A 20926-nucleotide genomic window follows, 5' to 3' on the forward strand; every position below is an offset into this window, starting at 1 on the left:
ACAAACATGCATTTTATTCCTTGAACAGCCCAATGCAGCAGACTTTAATAAATAAATAAATAAATAAAAGGTTACTACTGGGTTAAAATTGGTTCAGTTGGTCATAAAAGATCCAATAGAAAATTACAAACAGTAAAGTAACATACAGTGGGATCCAAAATCTGAACCTGGGATTCAAAATCCAATTTAAACCTTGAAATCAAATAAAGTTTTAGGAACTTTTAAACTTTCTGAAATTTTTTTATACCAGGAAAAAAAAAAGAAAAAAAAGATTGTAATATCTAGGTCACTGATTAGCAAGTAAATTTGTCGAGTTTGGGATCGGTAAGATTATCCTATTTTTGTGGAAACGGTAATTCCTTTCAAGAGTCTTTGATGAATAGAACGTTTAAAAGAACAGAATTTAGCCATAATAGAAATCTTTTGCAATATTATAAATGACTTTACTGTCACTTATTGATCAATTTACTGCATCCTTGCAAAATAAAAATATAATTTTCTTTAAAAAAATTTTTTACTGGCCCTAAAAAAGAAAAGAAGCATTCTAGAATCTAAATAGATGTGACCAGTGGGATTTCATGGGTTAAATTGCTCTGTCAGCAGGTGTGATCTTTAATGGCCTGTTCAAATGGACACACAGCCTGTTTTAACACTGAAGGCTCCCAGATCAATGCACTGTTGGATTGTACTGGGCGTAGCTACAACCCTAATTTCTGATGTCATTTGTGGCCTGTGTAGATGGGCATAGCTTCTGAAAATCTTATCAGAAATTAGACAAGAATCCAGGTGCTGCTTATAAATGTAAACTTTTTAAATTCTGATTCCCTTATTTTCACTGTAGCCATTTGGATGCCACTGCATGTGGCCTTATTGTCACATCGCTGGAAACTGGCATTACTGTCTGTGAACATCATTCAAGGGTTGTCATCCATTGATTTAATTATATTTTCATTCACTACTCGTATCTCTTACTCTTTTTATCTCTTCCCCTTCTGTCTCTCGCTTTCCCATCCTCTCCCTCTCTGTGAGTGTTGAATTTAAAAGCTCAATCCAGAAATAGAAGTTGATTAAGGTTTAACATTGACCCTAATGTGTTAGACCGTGTTCAGCCCAGCGTTTGCTTTTGTAGCTTAGCTTTTATGATATATTACCACATTAACCTTCAGTATTTTTACCAGTATTACCACATCTCGCTCACCCTTAGTAGTAGCTTACATGCATTTACTTTATCTAGTTAGCATTGTGCTAACTACCATAACGGACTGGCTCTCCAAAATCACACAGCCTTGTGTGATTTTGGTGCCTCACGGATAGATTTGCTGAGACAAGGGCTACGAGTTTTCCATTTCGGTTTGTTTCCAAAATAGATTGCTGCCTGCCCTCCGGTGGCACAGTAAATTTTACGGAAGCTTGAGTTTGGCCTAGTTTGAAAACAGTGCGAAACCAATCCCTGTGGTTTTCAGGCATATTGATTTGCCAGAGCGGTCTGTGTGTGTGTTTGTATGTACTTGTGTGAACGTTTCAATGCTGTGCCATGCCTGGAGCCAGTGTGACAGTGGGAAGGATTGCTTGCCATCTGGTGCAGTGTAAAACTGTCAGAGCCGGTCTCTACTTTTGGAGAGTCTCACACAAATGACAGTGGGAATTTCTTGAGCAAATCCAAACTCCTTGTGCCATGCCAGCATCTCACATGCCTTTTTCTTCTTCTGTAATTCATTGCATATCCTGTGTCACGAGATGCGGTGGTATTAAATAACATACATTACTCGAAGCATGCTCCTTGTGTCCCCTGTCATGGGAATGGCGCATGAATTGAGTTTTCTGTACAACTGCAATGGAAAAAGCCATAAATGCATGCTAAAATAGACATTGGTTTTAACTTCTTGTAATAAAATCCAGCATGATTAAATGAAATACCTTTCCGACTCATGGTTCATTTGTCGGGTTTTCTTTTTAATGCCTTTTTTATGATTTCTTTTTTGGGGTTTGTGTTGTCTTCTTAATGTTTTCCATGCACCTGAATCATAAGACCTTCCTGAACTTTTTTTGTAAGTGGTGATTAACTAGACATCTTCTTTTTATGTTTCCCATGATCATGAAAAAAATTAATAAAATTAAATTAAATAAATAAAAATGAGCTTTAGAGTTGTGATTTTCAGACATGGAAAAGCCAAGGATATGTTATTACATTCAATGTTTATTTAATTTATTTAATTTAATGATTAAATTTGATGTTATTTAATTACGATTTAAATTAAATCGTAATCAAATGTAATTTTATTCAATATTTAATTTAATATGCATAAATATATTCATATAGATAGATAGATAGATAGATAGATAGATAGATAGATAGATAGATAGATAGATAGATAAAAAGTCATTACATTTTATCTGCATATGATTGCATTACTGATTTTTTTAAATATAATTATATACATTTTTAGCTTTTGCTATAAAATACTTCTAAGCTGGAAGTTGTTATTCACACGGAAAATTATGTAAAAAAAAAAGCTTTATTAGATAATCAAAAGCAAATGGAAAAGTCATGGAAATTCAATGGGCGAAAGGTGTGAGAAGTATGTCTTTTGAGCTCCAAGACAGTTTACCCACTTGTTCTGTCCCACAAATAGAGGATGACTGTGGGGAGAAAAAATACCATTACCATACCATTATTTTTTATTTGTTTCATTATAAATATTTGTTTCATTTTTTCATTATGTCTGTATAAATTTTGGACCCTCTTATTATGTAACTTGGCAGTGCACATGATTATCATTTTATTCAGTCTACAGAAAAGATTGCAAGTAAGAGATCCACCTTAAGCTTCCCCTGGTGTACAGTAGTCTGTCTGCGCTTATCTCTGTGTTTGCATTCCTTCTTTAAGACAGAAAGCAGAATGTGAATGAATCTCAGGAATATTACAGGAGCGAACGGCGGCGGCCTACCTCACACAGGGACTGGCCAAAGATGAAACGCTAAACTAATCATTGTGTTCTCAGGAAAAGAGTGGTGTGGAGAGCCACATGTTGTGATAAGATGGAGCCATCTATAGTTGTTCAGCTAATTGCATGATAAAAGAGACCTGAGTGCTTTGAAGTCTTAAATGCAGTTGTCAGTTTCTTTGAAGGCTATAGTAATTGTCACGTTCATTGCCCTACAAATCAAATCGCCGACACGTGTTCCTCTCCGGGTCTGCTTCGTTTCCCCTTACTTGATCTGGCTCTTACAAATGAATGCTGCTTGGCTTCATACAAAGCCCTGTTCCATCACATCTGGAGTCCGTAAACCGAAGTTATCCCAGGAAGAATTTCACCTGTATGTCTGCATTAGTGATTACCTTGAGGCCACTAAAGTCTTGTCAGACCCCAACCACTGTCTAAGACTTATTTCACATCAAATTTTTCAATAAAATGCACATATTTAAGCCACAAAGCAGAAGCAGCACTACTAATTGAGGTTTGGCAATGCATGAACTTGCAGGAAAACAAGAAATGCTCTTAACCTATTCATCAACACTCTTTTGCAATATATGCTATTATCAGTGGCACTTTTGCCTTTTTGGTTTGATGCTCGAGTCCAAGCAGTCATGAAATATTGTGCTAACTTGACCTGGAGCTTTGTGATAAAACAAGGCTCCACATTATCTAAACATACAGTCAGTTTCCCCACAAATTTGAATGGAGATGTTGGTCCTTTCTGCCGGTCAGAGATCCCTCCTTGATGTTTGGGCTTGTGGTAAATGACTTCCTTGTTCCTGAGCAATCTCTTTGACTTCTGTGGAAAGCCAGGTTTCTTGCCTTCGGGCAGAGTTTTAAATGCAGTAAGTCTTCACCAAAATAAACCTGTATCCTGTAACACCCAGTTCCTGATTTATCAATGAAGACAATTGAATTAGCAGACAAACAATGTGTGCTATCATAGATTCCCAGTGAAATAAAGTGTGTTTTGTAACTAGTAAAGGAGTGTGTGTGTATGTATGTATATGTGTGAGTGTGTGTAACATTCTAATAATTACACGATTGCACATACACATATACATATATATTTTCTTAAAGATTACAGTACAGCACTCAACCTGGAAGTAAACTGGGCCAGCAAGGGTTTAAAAGCAAAAAATATTCTGCATGCATTTGCAGTAAAAAGCATGTTTATTGTTTGGTCTGTCAAAATTGTCCTTTTTGAGATATGATTACATTTGTAAGTAAATGACGACTTGGTTATGCATTAAATCAAGTGTACAGCATGCTTGTGAACCCCTTGAACAGTGTTCAGAACGCATCTCAGGATGCATCTCATGAAGTTTTAAATTGATCTGTTTAACATTTTGGCTACTACATAATCCCTGTACTTTAATTTATGTTTTAATGACTTAATGAATATAATTATAAAATGTGGAAAGTATATCATGCAAAAGTTGCATAATATTTTCATGACATTGGTGATAGAAGTCTGATAATGACTTTACAGATAAGTGATTCTATCACACTAGTCTCATGCTAACATTTAATATGTGGCTTTGTATGCATGTATGTCCTTTGTAAGTGCTTTACTGTTGCTTTTTATATATATATATATATCAATCAGATTGAAGTTGTTGCTGGCGATAGCACCTGGAACATTCCTTTAAAGTATGCCATCCTGATTGATTTATAAGCAGTATATATATTTGATGTCATTATCATGTCAAGATAGTGTTTCTATTGGGCCATTGAAATATCAAAGTATCTGTTGTCTTTATATCTGCATGCATTGTGTGATAATGGTGTGACATCAGGGAAACTGACTTGTTGTTACTGCCGTGGCTAGTAAATCTTTATTCAAATTGTTCTCATAAACAAGACCAAATTCCTGTCATGTACAAATAAATTTATTGCACAAGCTTAAATGAATACATAACTTTATTTAAATAAATGCTTTGTCATAACAACAAAAAAAAGACAAAGGTTAAAAGAGTACATAAATTACAAGTTGAATAAATATTACACAGTGATATTCACTTTCTTAATAATTTTTTTTTCATTTTATTGGTTTTTAATAAGAGTTCCAAATGCTGAACATTTTTAGAGTCCTCCAGCCACTAATGGGTCTTTTTCACATGCCAGTTTAAGCCACATTTAGGTGGTCAATCATTAAGTCTTTTCTCATCACCAAAAAAAGAAAGCCATAAAGAAAAAAAAAGAGAAAAAAACACCATTATGCATTCAGAGAAAGAAAGAAAACCTGTCGTTTCTACTGTAGTGCAAGTTCTGAACTCGGCTGTCTACCCAAGTATGAGATTCGGAATCTGATGAAAGCAGATAAGCACAAAAGCAACATGCTGCGTCCTGGCAATCAATAGTCTTTTACCTCTAATTACAAATCAGAACGGATCAAAATCACATTAATTACATTTCTTTCCCATTCTCACAGTGACACCCAGATGGATTATATGACCTGGGGAAACAAGGTAAAACGGTTTTCAGCCATAGTGCATCGTCTTTTAACATTCGGGGTTTTTGGATAAACACTTTTTTTGATTCGTTGCATGACTGCTCATCAGATTCCGAGACTGTCTGTCTACAAATTCTACCTTGAAGTGTGAAGCACTGCAAAAATTAGTATTTTTGTCTGGTTTTTCAGTACAAATATCTAGACATCCTTTTAAACTAAATCAGTTTACTTGAGAATCAAAAGACAACACTCGTATTCAGAGAATTTGTCTTGTATTATTGGAAAATTCTAGCATTGTTTACTCACTGACATTCTTTCTTCCATGGAACACAAATTTAGAGCAGGATATCAAAGCTGAACTTTTCCTCAAAATGAAAGTGAACGGTTATCACGGTTGTCAAGCAAGGTTTTGAATTAAATTGAATTACATTCCTCACACAAAGTTCTCCTACAGCTTTGGACATGTTTCATAATTTCTGATTCATATTGTGCATCTTTTGTCCATTTTGGAGATTGACAGACCCTAGAAGTGAGCAGCTTGGACATTTTACTAACCTTCTTCTTTGGTGCTTCACAGAAGAAAGTAAGTCAAACTTGTTTGAAACATAAAGATGAGTATATGAATTTTAGTTCATACCATACTTTGAAATGTTTTTTTCTTACCCTATGGGCAAATATGTCCCTAAATTTTGTTCAAGATATATTCTTTGAAAACAACTCATTATCTTGCATAATTAAACAATAAAAAAGTTAATTCAATTAGTTATAAAGGTGTTCAGATGAATTTACTGGAAAACAAGACACAAATACTGATAAAGAAATACATTTTTGCAGTTTGTATTGTGAAAGGAGGTGTATTGCGAAATGTTGTGAAAGGAGGCCCAGCACAAGATCACTGCTTAAGGCTCTCACACGCTCTCCTTCTAACCCGGATATCACTGAGATGCAAAGTCTATCAAGAGCAGATGGAGAATAGACTGTGATTGGTAGAGTTGTGTTACTGGTAAACCCACTGAATGATGATGCGGGTCTAGGGCTTGGGCTGCAAGGCCCTGTCAAAGGTACTCAGGCAGGGTATCTGTCTGAGGCCTGCTCCTGCTCCTATACCCGAACTGAGATTCACTTTGAAACGGCACTAACTGTGTGGCAAGGTAAGGAATTAAGTGCAAGCTACTTTTATAAATGGGGAAGGGGCTTTCGGCATGGATCAGAACCTGGATAACGCTGATTACTGATTTTGCCCTGTGGTGACGGACACCTACAAGGCTAATTGTGCAAAAACAGAGGCGATTAGGCTTCCACAAAGTACTCAAGACACTTGCAAAAGTCTGGATAAAAACACATACACCCTCTCTTTCATGCCACCAGTTGACATTCACTAATCTTTTTGACATGCAGTGGTTAGATTCTGCGGACCCATGGTTATTTGGAATCACAGCCAGGCCCACACGGAATCTTCATGCATGGAATTCCACAAAATTGGAACGACCACCATTCACACAATTCCTATCACAATTCCTACGCTGGCAAATTTGACTGTGTTTTCAGCTACTAGTTAGAACATAGTTCTCAAAGCTCCATGTCTAAAATACGGAAAATGCGTGTGCGTGTGAATTCCATCCGGGCCTGGTTATGATGGATATTACATGTTAGAGATCTGGAGAGATGCAGCTTTACAGGGTATGGTATTAGTGCCTATTTTAACAGCCCCCTCCCAGCATTGAAACTATGATAATTCGGGCCCTGAAGTAAGATCCGGACGGACCCATTGTGGCATGGCTTCACTCACTCTTCAAGTGCTGACCGGTGAGTATCCCTGTGGGATATATAGCTTGATTGGAAATACTCTCGTCAGCAATTACACACATTTGCAGTCTCTGTCAAATCAATCGTCAGCTTATTCATAAGAGAAATAACAGTAAATGAGCTAGCTGGACTACGTTCTCACCCTACCTCAGCCTCGGTGCAGGGAGCGATTTCTGATAGCTGCTTGACATACTATGTAGTGTAACGGATTTCATATCTAATCTGACGCTGTATTTGAACGCAACTGAGGTCCTTCGTCAATATAAAAAGGTATTTTCTTTCCCCTTGGCTATTGTGTAACGTTCACGTCACCATTCAAATGTATTTGCATGTAGGAAGGCACTGAGACTCACACACTGAATGACGATGTAGTGAAACGCACCTTCTGTTTCCACCGTGGTTAATAACACCGATGAAATACAGGAATACAAATGAAACATGTCATTGTGCTGACCAAAAGAGCTATTAGCTATTGGTGAACAGTCAAAGTGGGTGGGTCTTAAAAAGTGGTCCGACCTGCATTTAAATGTGCAAGTTGTCATTGTGACAGGTCAGATGGAAATATGCAAATTGATAATGCTAACACTCCTCTGCTGAGCACCTGATCGTTGTGGTAGTTTGTTAAGGATAACAAAACAAAAAAGAAAAGTAAAAAAAAACACACACACACAAAAAAACCATTCAATTATCTAGACTTAAAGGTAACATACCAAGGTTTCAGTGAAACCACATGGTCGAGGAACATGGCTCATAAGTGGACTGTCATTACCTCCATGAAGTCAAAGGAAACGGCACATAACAAAAGTTATTCAGAAAAGAAAAAAACTAAACAATACACACTACAGAAACTACCGCTCTGCACGGTGAATGTCCGTCAAAGTTCAAACGCAAATGCTGGGAGCGTTTAAGGGTTACAGCATCTGTCTCGATTTTAACTCAGCCCAGATGCCATAATATCTGATACAAAAATATTCCAGAGTGGCCTTTTCTTTTCTAGGCGTGGTCACCGATTGATTCTGTGTGGACTTTTTTCTCATTCGGGACCCCGTGTGACCCTGCGTGACAGCGTCTGTTTACATAGGCACGGTTGGCATGTTAGGCTACAAAGTCTGGAGCCACTGAAACAGATTTGTCTAATGGGATCCTGGTTTTCTTTTGACTAAGTTCTGGGAGGGATACGTTTTTTTTTTTTTTTTTTGAAAGGTATCGCCGTATTTCATTGCTCACACACGTGCGCACGCAAACATACGCTTGTGCACACACGCATACACTGAACTTGGTGAAGTTACATATTTCCAAGCAGGTTCCCCAATGAATAAGTGCTCTGATAGGACCAAAAAAAAAAAAAAAAGCCAGATAGAGATGACTGTATCAGCAGATCTCTACCATGTGTTTTCCATTCTTTCTTCTCTTTTGGAAAACAGCACTTTTTCTTTTTTTTTTTCAAATAGTAAAAGTTTCTGCCATCTCCTTTGTTACCTTGACAGCAAAAGATGTAAAAGACCAAGATAGCCCTGTTAATATTCAACATGCCATATATTCTTTTCTTTTTTTTGTATTTTGTTTTATGTTAACTTTAAACAAAACAGTATGGTGCTCAAACCCCAGCTTCTATAAAAATATATAATTGTATGTATATATTTTTATACTTTTTTTGTTGTTGCCGGGACTCAGCAATAGCAGATGGCTCCTCTGATTGGCGTCCAGTGAGATAGCGATGAGCGCTCAGTCAAATCAATTCCTGTGGATTATCTCACCTTAACATTTTCTTTTTAGCCTGATTGTTAATTTTTGTAATAGCTGTTGTGTATCTTTGTCGTTTTGCATCAAAATCACAAAGTGACTGGCGTTTAGGCTGGTGGGACAGGACATGGAGGTGGAACCCAGGTCTGATGATCAGGGTGGGTTGATTCTCACTCGTTGTTGTTGCTGTTCTCCAAATCCTTGCACTGGATGTTACCGCCGCTGTAATCAGTGCCGGGCAGCTGCACGCCGTATTTGTCCACACACCAGCAGATGCCTCGTTTCCGGCCACGGGAGGGCTTGCACTGCAGGGTGGACAAGGGACAAAAGGTCATAAAACTGCAAGCACAACCCACTGGGAATGCCTCTACTTGGACTAGATGGTATGCTGTCATAAAATATTTATTGTGTGATACCGTATAGATGACTTTGTTGATTATAATGGGAGTGATTTCATTTTGAACAGTGTAAATACTAGAGATGTGCTAAATGACATCTTCAAAGTCAACTAATTAAATAGACTGTTTTAAAGCACAGCAATAAAGCATTACAGCAAACATTTTAAAAGTACAAATAAAATATTATAAAAACAAGGATGTAACCATGCATTGAACAATGGGGGTAGTAATGGTCTTAATAAAAAAATAAAGGATTTGAAGAGATTTAAGGCAATAAAACAGTAACAGGCAATCTAAAAAAAGAAAAGAAAAAAAAAGACCTATAATTATTGCAAAGCAAAATTTCAAAATCAAAAGAGTGCTACTGGACAAAAAAGTTTGCATCAATGGATATTACTGTCAGACTTTTAACATTTCTGTCATAAAATGAATATTACATTTTTAGCTAAAAAATGCTTCAGTTTTACTTGTAAAATGTTTTACCTTGCACTTTTTAACTATTAAAACTTAAGAGTTGCATTCGAATTTGTGTTCAGAAGCAAATGTAGATAAACTAGCGAGTCTCACTAATTGACTGGTCATTGTAAATTAACATTGTAAATCAGTGCATGAATATAGAATTCATTTGATTTATGTTCACATGTCATGAAGCCAAAAAAAAAAATAATAATAATACAAGAGATAATGAGATACAAAGTGGCATGTACCTTTGAATTGTAAAGTATTTAGTTCTCTGGACTATTCAAAAATTGGCATTAACACATGGTTATAAATATTTAGTTAGTGCAGGTCCTTGAATTTGATTGGCTGAGCAGCTTCGCTAGTCTGTGTTTGTTCCAGACAGGCTGACAATCTATGTAATAGTGGTGGGATTTTTCAATGACTCTACCTGCATATTACATCAATACACCAATATGTGGTGACAGTAAAGTTTTTTTTTCTTCTCGAGTCTTTGACTGAACTGATATGAAAAAAAACATTAATTCACTTAAAGTGAGGGAGTTTCTGAATTATTCAGTGTTAAAAAATTCTGATTCATTCAAAGGAAAATCCAATCTGTGTTGCACAACGGTTCTGTTTGGAATGATTTTCATGAGTTAAAATCGACAATCATTTTTTTTTAAATATTGTACAATAACAGTAACAAGAGTCTTACCTGCTTGCGCTTGAAGAAGCCCTTCCTGTCACAGTTAGGCAGGTAGAGGGAAAGAGCCATGACACGGGAGGTATCCTTCATACTTTGAATGATTCCATCCAGCTTCCTTCTGCAGGGACCCTGTGTCAGACGAACACATGGTGAGTTGCATCATCACCTCAGCATTTAACGCCTAGATATTATTTTACTGCAGCTGCTGCGTCACACAACTTACAAATTCCGGCTCATGCTTGTCGATGGGAAGGGGGGAGTAGTCCATCGACACCAGTAACCGATGCTTCTCCTGTTGTTTCTTCTTGTCCTTGAGCACGGCAGCATTCTTCCTATTGTGGATTACGTCTGGTTTGGGGTAAAGCGGAATTTTAGGAATCTGGTCTTCAGTCGTGTCTGGCTTCACTGTATCATCATGCTCTATTGATTCACGATCTAAGACAAAGAGAATCAAATAATAAGCATTAACTAGATTTTTACTGCATGGAAATGTGAGTGCCAGTGCAAAACTTGTCAGCATGATGTTAAAGTGTTTGCCAGGGTGTTGATATGATGTTTTGAGTTTTGAATCTCTAAAATTCTTTTATTCTTGTTTTTAGTTTTCTCAGGTTCTCAAGTATGAGATTTTTCACCCGCAAAAACTAAATGCATTAGCAAACGTCAATAAGCTGCACAATTTGAGGTATCATTCATACAATGCCAACCAAATATGAATTTGTTTGGCTGAGGCAGAGCGGCCTAAAAATCTAACTTTTAAAACGTATTTTTTGGCATTTCAAAAAACAACAACAACAAAATCGTGGTGCATAATAGAGTGAAGCTGATTGTTAGACAACGACTGATTGACCATTGTGATGTGGTGTATTTTAAGTTGTTTGCAGTTGCACTGCCAGGCAAACTGAATGCATTAGCACAACAGAGCAATAGCAATTTGCCTTAGCAAACACCTGTAATGATCTCAATGCCCTACATCTGACTTCAACAATTCAAATAGGCTGAATCAAATTTGACTTATAAAAACCTGACACATCTCCTATAAAACCTCTCTTCTCCAAAGGCTTTACACATCCTAGTTGCTAATGAGTTTCTGGAGTGTAAACATGAAAGCAACTGTTTTTCCACCAAATGTTTCCTATGCATTTGTTTACAGAGGGTGGTGGCAGGATCAACAGCTGATGATCACCCCAAACCCAACCTAGCACTAGTTGAAACAACTGGTTTTGCCTGACTTAACATCCAATTGGGATAAAATTCTAATATATCATGCTATTTGGTGGGATTTCTCCAAAATGCCTTTAGATGTACAACCCAAACATTGAATGCACCTCTGTTTTATACAGCTTAATAATTATTTTGATTTCAGTGTTAGAATGTGCATGGCTACAGGATTTGGGAGTGAAAACTGAAACGGCTTTTCTAATGATTCTTAACAGCTCAGAACTGTACTTGAAGAACTTTAAACTCACAATAACCACACACCACAACAACCGCAATGTTCTTCTGCAAGAATCTAAGGCTAGGTGGGTAGTAACTGTCGACGTGTCAAGGGGAAATGTGGCGATATTGCAGAACTCGATAGTAAAATTCCAGAGGATACAAGACTTTCCACTGAAGTCAAATAGTGTTGGACAAAGCCAAGCTTCATAAAACTGAACGCTTGAAGAAAGAAACCAAACATAGTACATCCAGAGGAGATTAACAGATCATTATCACGAAGCATACAAGTCAGGATATATAATTGCATTGAAATTTAGCTATCAAAAACCATGAAAAACCCTCTGCTAAGCTTTTATTTATCATTTTTGCAATACGAAGTTGCATTTTTAATAGTTTTGTTTATTTGTTTGTGACTGTGGCATTGCATTAAAAAGATGTTGCAACTTCTATATTAATGCACCAAGTTGCATGGCAACAGGATTATTATAGTTAACTAAAACTAAAACCATAAAAACTTTTGTTACTTGAAATAATATATTGATATTTATTATAATATTAATAATATTTTATTTAAGCTATTTACCAGGCAAAACTATTCTCATTTTTAACTAATTTGATGTACTAAAAACAACTAAAACTAAAATAAAAATGTATAAAAACCTAGACATACTTAAAAAAGCTAATAAAATGACTAAAACTAAAAAGGAAACTAAAATAAATAAATAAAAAACTATAATAATATCTCAGTGACACTAAATGCACTACTTAGCAGCCATAAACAGTTCATGCAATTTATTATGCAAATAAACAATATTACTTGGCAAATTGATCATGCATTTGGAATGTATTTAATTTGTAAATACTAGGGTAAGGGCTTGGCACAACATAAAGTGATTATTATAATAAATTAATTGATATTAAATTATTATTAAATAGATAGATAGCAGGCTATTGTTGATATTTCATCTTAGATTGGCTTCATTTGTGAATCAGACAGAAAGGAAATGGACATATGGTGTCAGGTTCGAACATGGATGCTGTTGGGTTGCCAAGTATTTCTGTGCATACAGCCAAGAGGGCATTATCAGACAGCTGAGGCAGCCAGCAGAAATGATTGAGATAACTGCCCTTACAGTCCTCCTGAGCTCCAGTTCTTCACATTGCTGTGGACTGGGGCAGGGTGTTCTGGAGCGGCCTGGTGGTGAAAGAGTCTCTGTGACCTGGAGACGCATGGGGCGGGTGCCTGGTCATTACAGGAATTGGTTTCCTGGCTTCTGAAGTTACAATCAGAGCCTGGTACTGTCTCTTTGAAATCAATCCCGCAACCCATGACTTGGCAGACTGAAGTTTCTGTACAGATTTCCCCGCAGGTTTAGGCTCCTGAAACCACCGGATCTGAGATCGCCTCATGGAAATGTCATAGGGATGATTGCCTAGAGTGAGATTTACATGGCTTGGAAATGTAGACTTTAAACAGGAGGGCACAGGACGACTGGGATGTCACAGTTTCCTTATGGTTATTTTCGTGATTTTTCCTCCTCTTGCGTGGCACAAGCCAACAATGCCTAGAGTTTACAAACCACTAAATTTGTCTTTTCTGTTGTAGGCTTTTCAAAGTGAGGACCAAAATCACTTTTTCCATGCTCGTGGTCCCCGGCTTGTAAAGGTTTAGCGGGCCTGTGTTTAACATCTGACACAAAGCCAAGATCTTGGAGCCCGGCCAAACCAGACGTATCACGTGTAGCCTGTCTATTCAAATGAGCTTTGGAAAGAATGCTGTAGAGGTATTGGTGTCTCTCCTCTTGGTCTTGCAAAACTTTTCATTCAAGATAAAGGGAACCGAGCTTGGCCAAAAGAGATGCATCTGATAGGGGCTCTGTTTAATAGTTTATATATGCGCTGGGCAATTATACTTCATGAATATCCACCATTTCTTACAGTTTGGGGGCTAATGATGAAATCAGAGTTGCTAGTCACCTTGTCTGATTATTTTTTTCAGAATGTGCTGCCAAAAAGGCTGAAAAAGGCTTCTGAAATCCTTAAGGCCATCAGATGAAGTGTTTTATTGTATTATTAGCAAGCAACGGCTAGAATTAGGTCTTGCTATTGTAAAATATTCAGACTAGCTCGCCTTTGAAAGTCGTTCTTGAAGCAGGCCGTTCTGCTTTGTCTTGCATTCATTGTCACAGACCGGCCATGGCATCCCTGGCAAGATTCCACTGCTAAATATTTAAAGCTTGGACCGTGTCCACAACATGTTTGGTCTGCTGTAACAGAAAAGCATGCTACAAACTAGATAAAAAACCATGAATGTAACCGTACACTAATGCTAGTTAAAACCGGGGGAATTGCGAACTACAAAGCAATATTCAAAGCAAGAACTGGCTGATTTGGGATAAAAGTTTCCATGTTGCAATACACTATCAGTTACAACCAAGAAAGCCAACATATAACTTACTATTCAAACAAGACCCCTGTAATTTAGGACAATGCAAAGTGATGACACCTGTCGATACCCTTCAGGCTGAAAGCACATCTGCGCACCTCTGCATTGCCTGACCGTGTCTCATGTCATTAACACTCTGAAACATGACATCAGTGGATCACTTCCAGTTGCTGATTTCAATTAGCTCAGACAATGGCAAGAGAGAGATATTGTCTGTAAGCTAAAGGCATCTTTCCACCAAGAGTATCTAGCTACAATCTTTCTTTTTCTAAACTAAACTTCTAAACTAGGCTATATCATGTATTTTTTTTCCAAGCAAACTTTAGCAGTTCAAACCACATCTTAATAATCAATTACTGTTAAGATTGTATATAATCATTTATAAGACGTATGCCTGGGCGATATAATGGTAAAACTGTCATCCAGAGATTTTGCTGTACCATTTAAACCATGGTAGATATATGTGCATGGCTATCAGCAACCAAATAATCGCAATATCCATGTTTTGTAATTTAAAATATAACACAAATCGTAGCCTTTCAATTTTGTCAATTTTATGTTGAAATACCAACAATAAATGTGTTTTTCCACTCTTGTGGCTTAAAGAATGAGCTTTATCAATCATTTTCGAATCAATCGGCTTTCCTATGCAGGCCAAATTTTGTCACCACACCGCCTTTCCCATGATCCTCAACAACTAAATGTAACAGCTATAACAGAGCTAACGATTTTGTCTTGTGCTGTATTTTACCTATCCTCCCAAGAATCCTGCAGGGCACAAAATTTGAGGCAGGGCTTTGGAACCACATCTGAACCTGTGCTGCAGGCAAGAAATTAGGCACCTTTTGTTCTCCTTCCCTGAAGAAACGTGAAACTGCAGCTCCCCTCCACCGCCCCGAAGCACATGACAGGAGGTTTCAACAGATCGGCGTATTCTGCTCAACAGCATGGTTACAGCTCTGCTGTCTGCTTATATTTTGTATGTTTAATTTTCTAAGAGTGTGCAATACACCCATAGATTAAATAGAATTTTTTTGTGCTTTCACTGTTTTGGTCAGCATGACATGTGTTCCCATTTAAGCAGGGCCCAGTGTGAGGATGTCGCTGCCCGGGAATCACGGGAGACGAGACTACTGTGCACGCTGATTTTCTTCACAGCTGTTACTCACTAGCTTTCCAGGTGCCAATGACAAATACACGCTGGACAGATTGCTGCTAAACTTTACTGGAAGGAGTCATTCAAGCATGCCAAATGGGTTCCCTACTTGCATACCTCTGCAAAGGGCCTCTGGGCACTAGATATAAGTGCACTGTGTTTAAGAAAAAAAAAATAGGAGAGGAGAGGAGAGGAGAAAATATTGTGTAACCTATGTAGATTATTTTTAAAAGCTGATCGAGCATCTCTTTCAAAAAGTGCAAGAGATCTATTCAGGTGCTAATCAGTGAAGCGAGCCGTATATCTTTCAACGTCAGTCTGATGTTACAAGCAAGTATATTGTCTGTGAGTTTGGCCTGTGGCGCAATATAAAAATGAGATGACAGACAGGCAATAGAAGAACAACTGCATTCCATTCCTTTGTAATCGTTGTTTAGTTATGGCTACGTCTCTAGTGGGTAAATAAAATGCAGAAATCACCAATACTGAAATATTGTCCGAACAAAACGTCTCCCGTTTGATCATTAGCAAATTTGCAGTATTTGCCAATCCTGGAGCTAAATGACAATCCGGCATTGCCTATCATGCTAGGCTCTAAACATTGAATCTTTACACCATGATCGACCAGCATTCAAGACCATGAATGTATAACACTATTCATGTGAGTGGGACATGATTCCATTTTAAACTTGTATTTCAATTTTATGTTTGCACAACTGTGAAACTAAGGCGTCTTGGGGGAATAAAAATGGATTGGGAAGACACAGGGCCAAAAGACTTGGAATCCTAATGCAGGCAAGGACGCTTGACCTCTATCCCTCATTCCCTCTCTCGCGCTTTCTCTCTGTCTGTCCTGCCCAACTAGTAAAACCATGCTGAAACTGAATACCACGGGAGGCTAGAAGCGTCCCTCTAAATTCATCCTCATGCTTGACGAACAGCTCTTGATAGATCGGCTCAACAGACATTCTGCTGAATCACAAGGGCTTGACTGTGTGCCCACTGCAATCACAGAAGGGGTAAACCAGCAACCACACTCATCAGAGGACTTCAGATAGAGACAAACAGGTTTCTGATGTGCACCTGTGTGTGAGGGGGTTGTATAGTGTTCAGTCGGTCATGGTGAAAGCCCATGACTGAATTCAACCTCATCCGTTTTAAGAATATGTGCTGTCTTATAGAATAAAGCATTGCTGTAGTCTAAAAGATAGTTGTGTAACATAACATGCTATTTGTATTCATGTAGCTCAACTAGTAGAGCATTGCACTAACAACGCCATGGAAGGCATGAATTGAGAGCACTGAATAAAAGCATCTGCCAAATCTTTCTTGCACACCGTGAACACACCGTGAACACACACCCGGAGCAGTGGGCAGTTATATCCAGCGCCCGGGGAGCAACTGGGGGTTCAGTGCCTTGCTCAAGGGCACTTCAGCTATGAGTATTGAGGGTGGAAGAGAGCACTGTTTATTAACTCCCCCTCACCTACAATTCCTGCCAGCACCGAGACTTGAACCAGCAACCCTCGGGTTACAAGTCCAACTCTCTAACTATTAGGCCACAGCTGCCCCAAATGCATAAATATAAATAAATATGCATGTTGTGCACGATTACTCATCATACATGTGATTTTAGCACACAGGTTGGCTTGTAAAGACACCGCGGCTATCCTCCTCCCCCTGGATCTAATCTTTGAACAGTAATCCCACCCTCAACACCACCCACAGACTTAGACCTAAATTCAGAGCAAACTAGAATCTCATGAGGCATGGGTACACCATACAATGATGAGAGGTGTGATCATAACAATGGAGGAATCCCTAACTTCCATACAGCACCAAACAAATGCTATTGCCAAATCAAACAATAGCGAAACACAAAACAAGGCTGTGTGGGGCTATGCATCTTGGGGCATCTTTACTCAGTTCTGAGGAAAATACTAAAAGATGCAGTTCTGCTAAGTCTGATGCTGCTTTGCTTCTGTGCCAATGGAATGCAGCATCAGAGCAGCCTTAAATTGGGCATTACAGAGCATATATTTATGGGTTGATATTTTTGTTCACAATCAGACATTTTCATACATTTCCCGGCACATAATTTTTGTGTAAAAGAATTATATGATTATTTAGATTCAGCTTCAGTACAATAAAAAAGGTACAGTGATGGTATCAGATGACAATACCATGGTACATTGATATACCCCTTAAAAAAGTACAGTGGCAGTGTGACTTGGCATAGTGATGGCATTATATGGGACTCCAGCCAAGGTATTTATATGGTACTCCAGGGACTTCCAAAACAACACTATGATACTACTATGGTAAATGGCAAAAAACATGGTAGCAATATGGTATATGTCCAAAATACAATGGTAGTCCCAATGACACAACGCCAAAAAAAAAAAAACCGCTGAATGGTTTTAAATAAAATACAAATATTCTATACTCCTTTTTTTTTTTTTTAGAAAAACGCGGAACCACCACGGTGCTCTTTTTGTTGTTGTTGTGCAAAGTGCTTTTGTAGCGTGAAGATGGAGACCGTTTGTTAATAATTGGCTTAGGATGAAACATAAACAGGCTTCACTAATCCTAATAATCTTAAGCGTTGTAATATGATAGAAAACAGCACTGAGCAGCGCAGCCTGGCCACAACACAGAAAAGCTCATGCAGAATCATGCGCACGCCATTAAACTGGATCAGCGCAAGCCACAAACTTCCCACCAGATACACGATCTCAACGCAACAATGCTTTCGTGCAACAAAGGTGAACTGCTTTCCAGTCAACTTACCAATGGATGGGTGCGGTGGTTTGTATCCCTTCTCGTTCGTACACACTCCCTTGCCGTGCAGCAGGGCGTGAAGCGGCTTCTCCTCGCCGTTGCGCGGCAGACAGCGCAGTCCGTTTGTGCATGTACCGGTGTACACCCCACACGCCTGACCCTCCGCCAGAGCGCAAGTCAAGCAGCAGCCGCAGCCGGGCTCCTTCACCAGCTGACAGTCCACCGGGACCGGAGGACACATGGAGAGCGCCTTCTGATCGCACGGCTCGCACGGCACGAAAGAGCCTCCGCTGATGGACAACGCCGTGAGAAATGTACCCAGCACAAGAAGAGCCATACTTCGTTTCAAAGTTAATGAGGTCCGATTTAAATAATAATAATAATTATTATTATATAAAAAAAGAAGCAAGAACTAGATATGAGAGCGCATGAACGATTGGCTCAGATTCGAGTGAAAACTCAACATGCAAAGTGAAAGCACAGCTTGGATTGTCTTAGAAATGATAAAAAATAAAAACAGTCTTGAAAAATAGATGATGAAGAAGAATCCGGTCGATTTTTACATAAAAACATGTACATATGTAGATATAAAAAAATGATTCACTTGGGTATTCTCCGATAGTCCAGTTTGTGCGCAATTGGTTGCGCACTGAAATTCTGGACTCTCCGATTCAAAAACACTTTCCCCTCTGGACGTTTTCTGAGCAGACTGATCAACTTCACAGCAGTGCTTGCCTTTTTAAAAACATCCAAACCCAAACCCCTAACTATGAATAAGCCAAACAGCGGTGAAGGGAGGCGCACTTGCCAGATCGTGGCGCAACGCCAGCGCCTTTTCCCCCCTCGGCAATATGATCAGTCCTTTACGCAGTGATGCCAGGAGCGCTAAGCAAAACACACATCCATGCAAAATCGAAGATATACTCCTCTAAGATCTTCCGTGCACTTTGTTGCCAGTATAGCGTCAGATTCGTGTACAAAGCTCAGCGGCTTTCCAACAGATTCAAGACGAAACGCGTCAAATGGCAACAGGGATGTGACATGATAAAGCCGCTTGCTCACATGTACATTCCGAATACACACAAAAGAGCACGATTAGAATCGCGCTGCAGATAGGCACCACCCGTATATTAATGCGCGCATAGAACATGTATGAGTAGTGGAGAGTGTTTTGTCTTGTTTTGCTCTGCGTGTCTGAAAAGTTGATATAATACTCCCATGTTTGTATTCTACAAATTCAAATAATTTTGAAATCCACTACTTACCGAGAACTCTAATAGAAATCATGGAAAAACAAATGTATTTAAAAAAAATATATAAAAATAAATAAAATTGATAATGCCTTCTTTCGGTCTCCACCAAATCCTCATTTCACTCATTTTAATTCAAGATAGGGAACATGTAGGACACATTTTCAGCTAAGAAAACTGGAACTATATAAAATTAGTTATGAATAGTTTTAAATCTCGTTTGAACGCTATATATATAAAAAAAAGATAAGCTGCTGATTCAGATAATACCAATTCAGTCCTGCATTCTTTATTAACACGATCCCAAATCTAATTATAAGCCAGATGTGTTCATGTATTTCTACTATCTTCAATCATCTAAGGTGATTTCACTCATGCAACTTCTTTCTAAATGGTTAAACTGATGGTATTACAGCTCAAGTCTTGTTACAGAACTCCTATTGAATCGTTTGAGCAACATATGCAGCATTAAACTGACTGCATCCATGAAGTCTGTATCACTGCAGTGCACAATTGAAACCAGATGAGGTGTGTGGTGAATACTGTGGTAAATGCTTAAAATCTCTTTTCTCTCATGCAGAGAGGTTTTCCCCGAGTCTCATTTAAGCTTTAATTACAGTGGTTTTGGTGGTCGTTTAAGATTAGCCAATCTACACCCACCTGTTCTGAACTTTGAACTGCTGAAACTTCAATTTGGATGATATTTAACAGGCAGATTGTTAAATCATTCCGTTCGCTCAGTGTCCAAATGGCCCTCTGCTGTTTACATGTCCCTGATTTGCCTTATAGAGTGCTCCAAAATGGCATTTGCACATGTCGCATATGTAAAGTTCATCAGTGAGTTGATCTGTTTTGCTTGCTTTGTCAGATTTGTGATAGCCAGTTTTAAGAACTGCACTCGATGTTTTATTTCTTCTGATTGTTCTGTGCTTTTCATACATGCTGTCTCTTGTTTTACACAGCTGAACAAGCATGAGTGTCTGTGTGGGTCTTGTTGCTGGATTAGGCTCACCTATGAGATTTTGACCACTAGAAGGAGCTGTTAGCAATGGTAATAGACTCACCTTGGAAATGAATTCTGGCCCACAGATGCAGAACGTTTCATTACCAGAGATTTACACAGTGCTGCCGTACACATTTCACACTCAGGAGTCGAAGAGACAGACATCAGTCGTCAAGAATGTACATGCTGTTTTAATACAAGAAGTTTACGGCCCTGTTGTCTCTGTATTCACGTTTTTGAAAACTGTATTGCTTAATATATGTATTTGTGAAGTTTAGATTTCATTAAAGTAAGCCTGAATTGGTTGATTGATGTCATCTTTACAC

At 38.3% G+C, this 20926-nt stretch overlaps 1 protein-coding gene and 1 long non-coding RNA gene across 3 annotated transcripts; one reads left to right on the plus strand and one right to left on the minus strand.

Moving 5' to 3' along the window:
• The first annotated feature begins 1 nt into the window (after window position 1).
• LOC132153175 (uncharacterized) lies at window positions 2–223 on the plus strand. The gene is made up of 2 exons (XR_009436625.1): window positions 2–70; window positions 111–223. It is a non-coding gene; the product is annotated as an uncharacterized LOC132153175 (long non-coding RNA).
• A 4660-nt stretch (window positions 224–4883) lies between these two features.
• igfbp5b (insulin-like growth factor binding protein 5b) lies at window positions 4884–19463 on the minus strand. Of its 2 annotated transcripts, none has more exons than XM_059562495.1 (4): window positions 18357–19463; window positions 10751–10875; window positions 10537–10656; window positions 4884–9287 (listed from the first exon to the last, which is right to left on the minus strand). In XM_059562495.1, exons 1-4 carry the CDS (start codon window positions 18682–18684, stop codon window positions 9153–9155), a joined length of 708 nt encoding a protein of 235 aa, XP_059418478.1. In that variant the 5' UTR covers window positions 18685–19463; the 3' UTR covers window positions 4884–9152. The 2 variants fall into 2 exon arrangements, with proteins under 2 accessions (XP_059418478.1, XP_059418477.1); XM_059562494.1 differs by having other exon boundaries at window positions 10751–10962; window positions 18357–19456.
• Window positions 19464–20926: the final 1463 nt, after the last annotated feature.

Source organism: Carassius carassius, chromosome 11 (genome assembly GCF_963082965.1).
Source record: "Carassius carassius chromosome 11, fCarCar2.1, whole genome shotgun sequence".
NCBI lineage: Eukaryota > Metazoa > Chordata > Actinopteri > Cypriniformes > Cyprinidae > Carassius > Carassius carassius.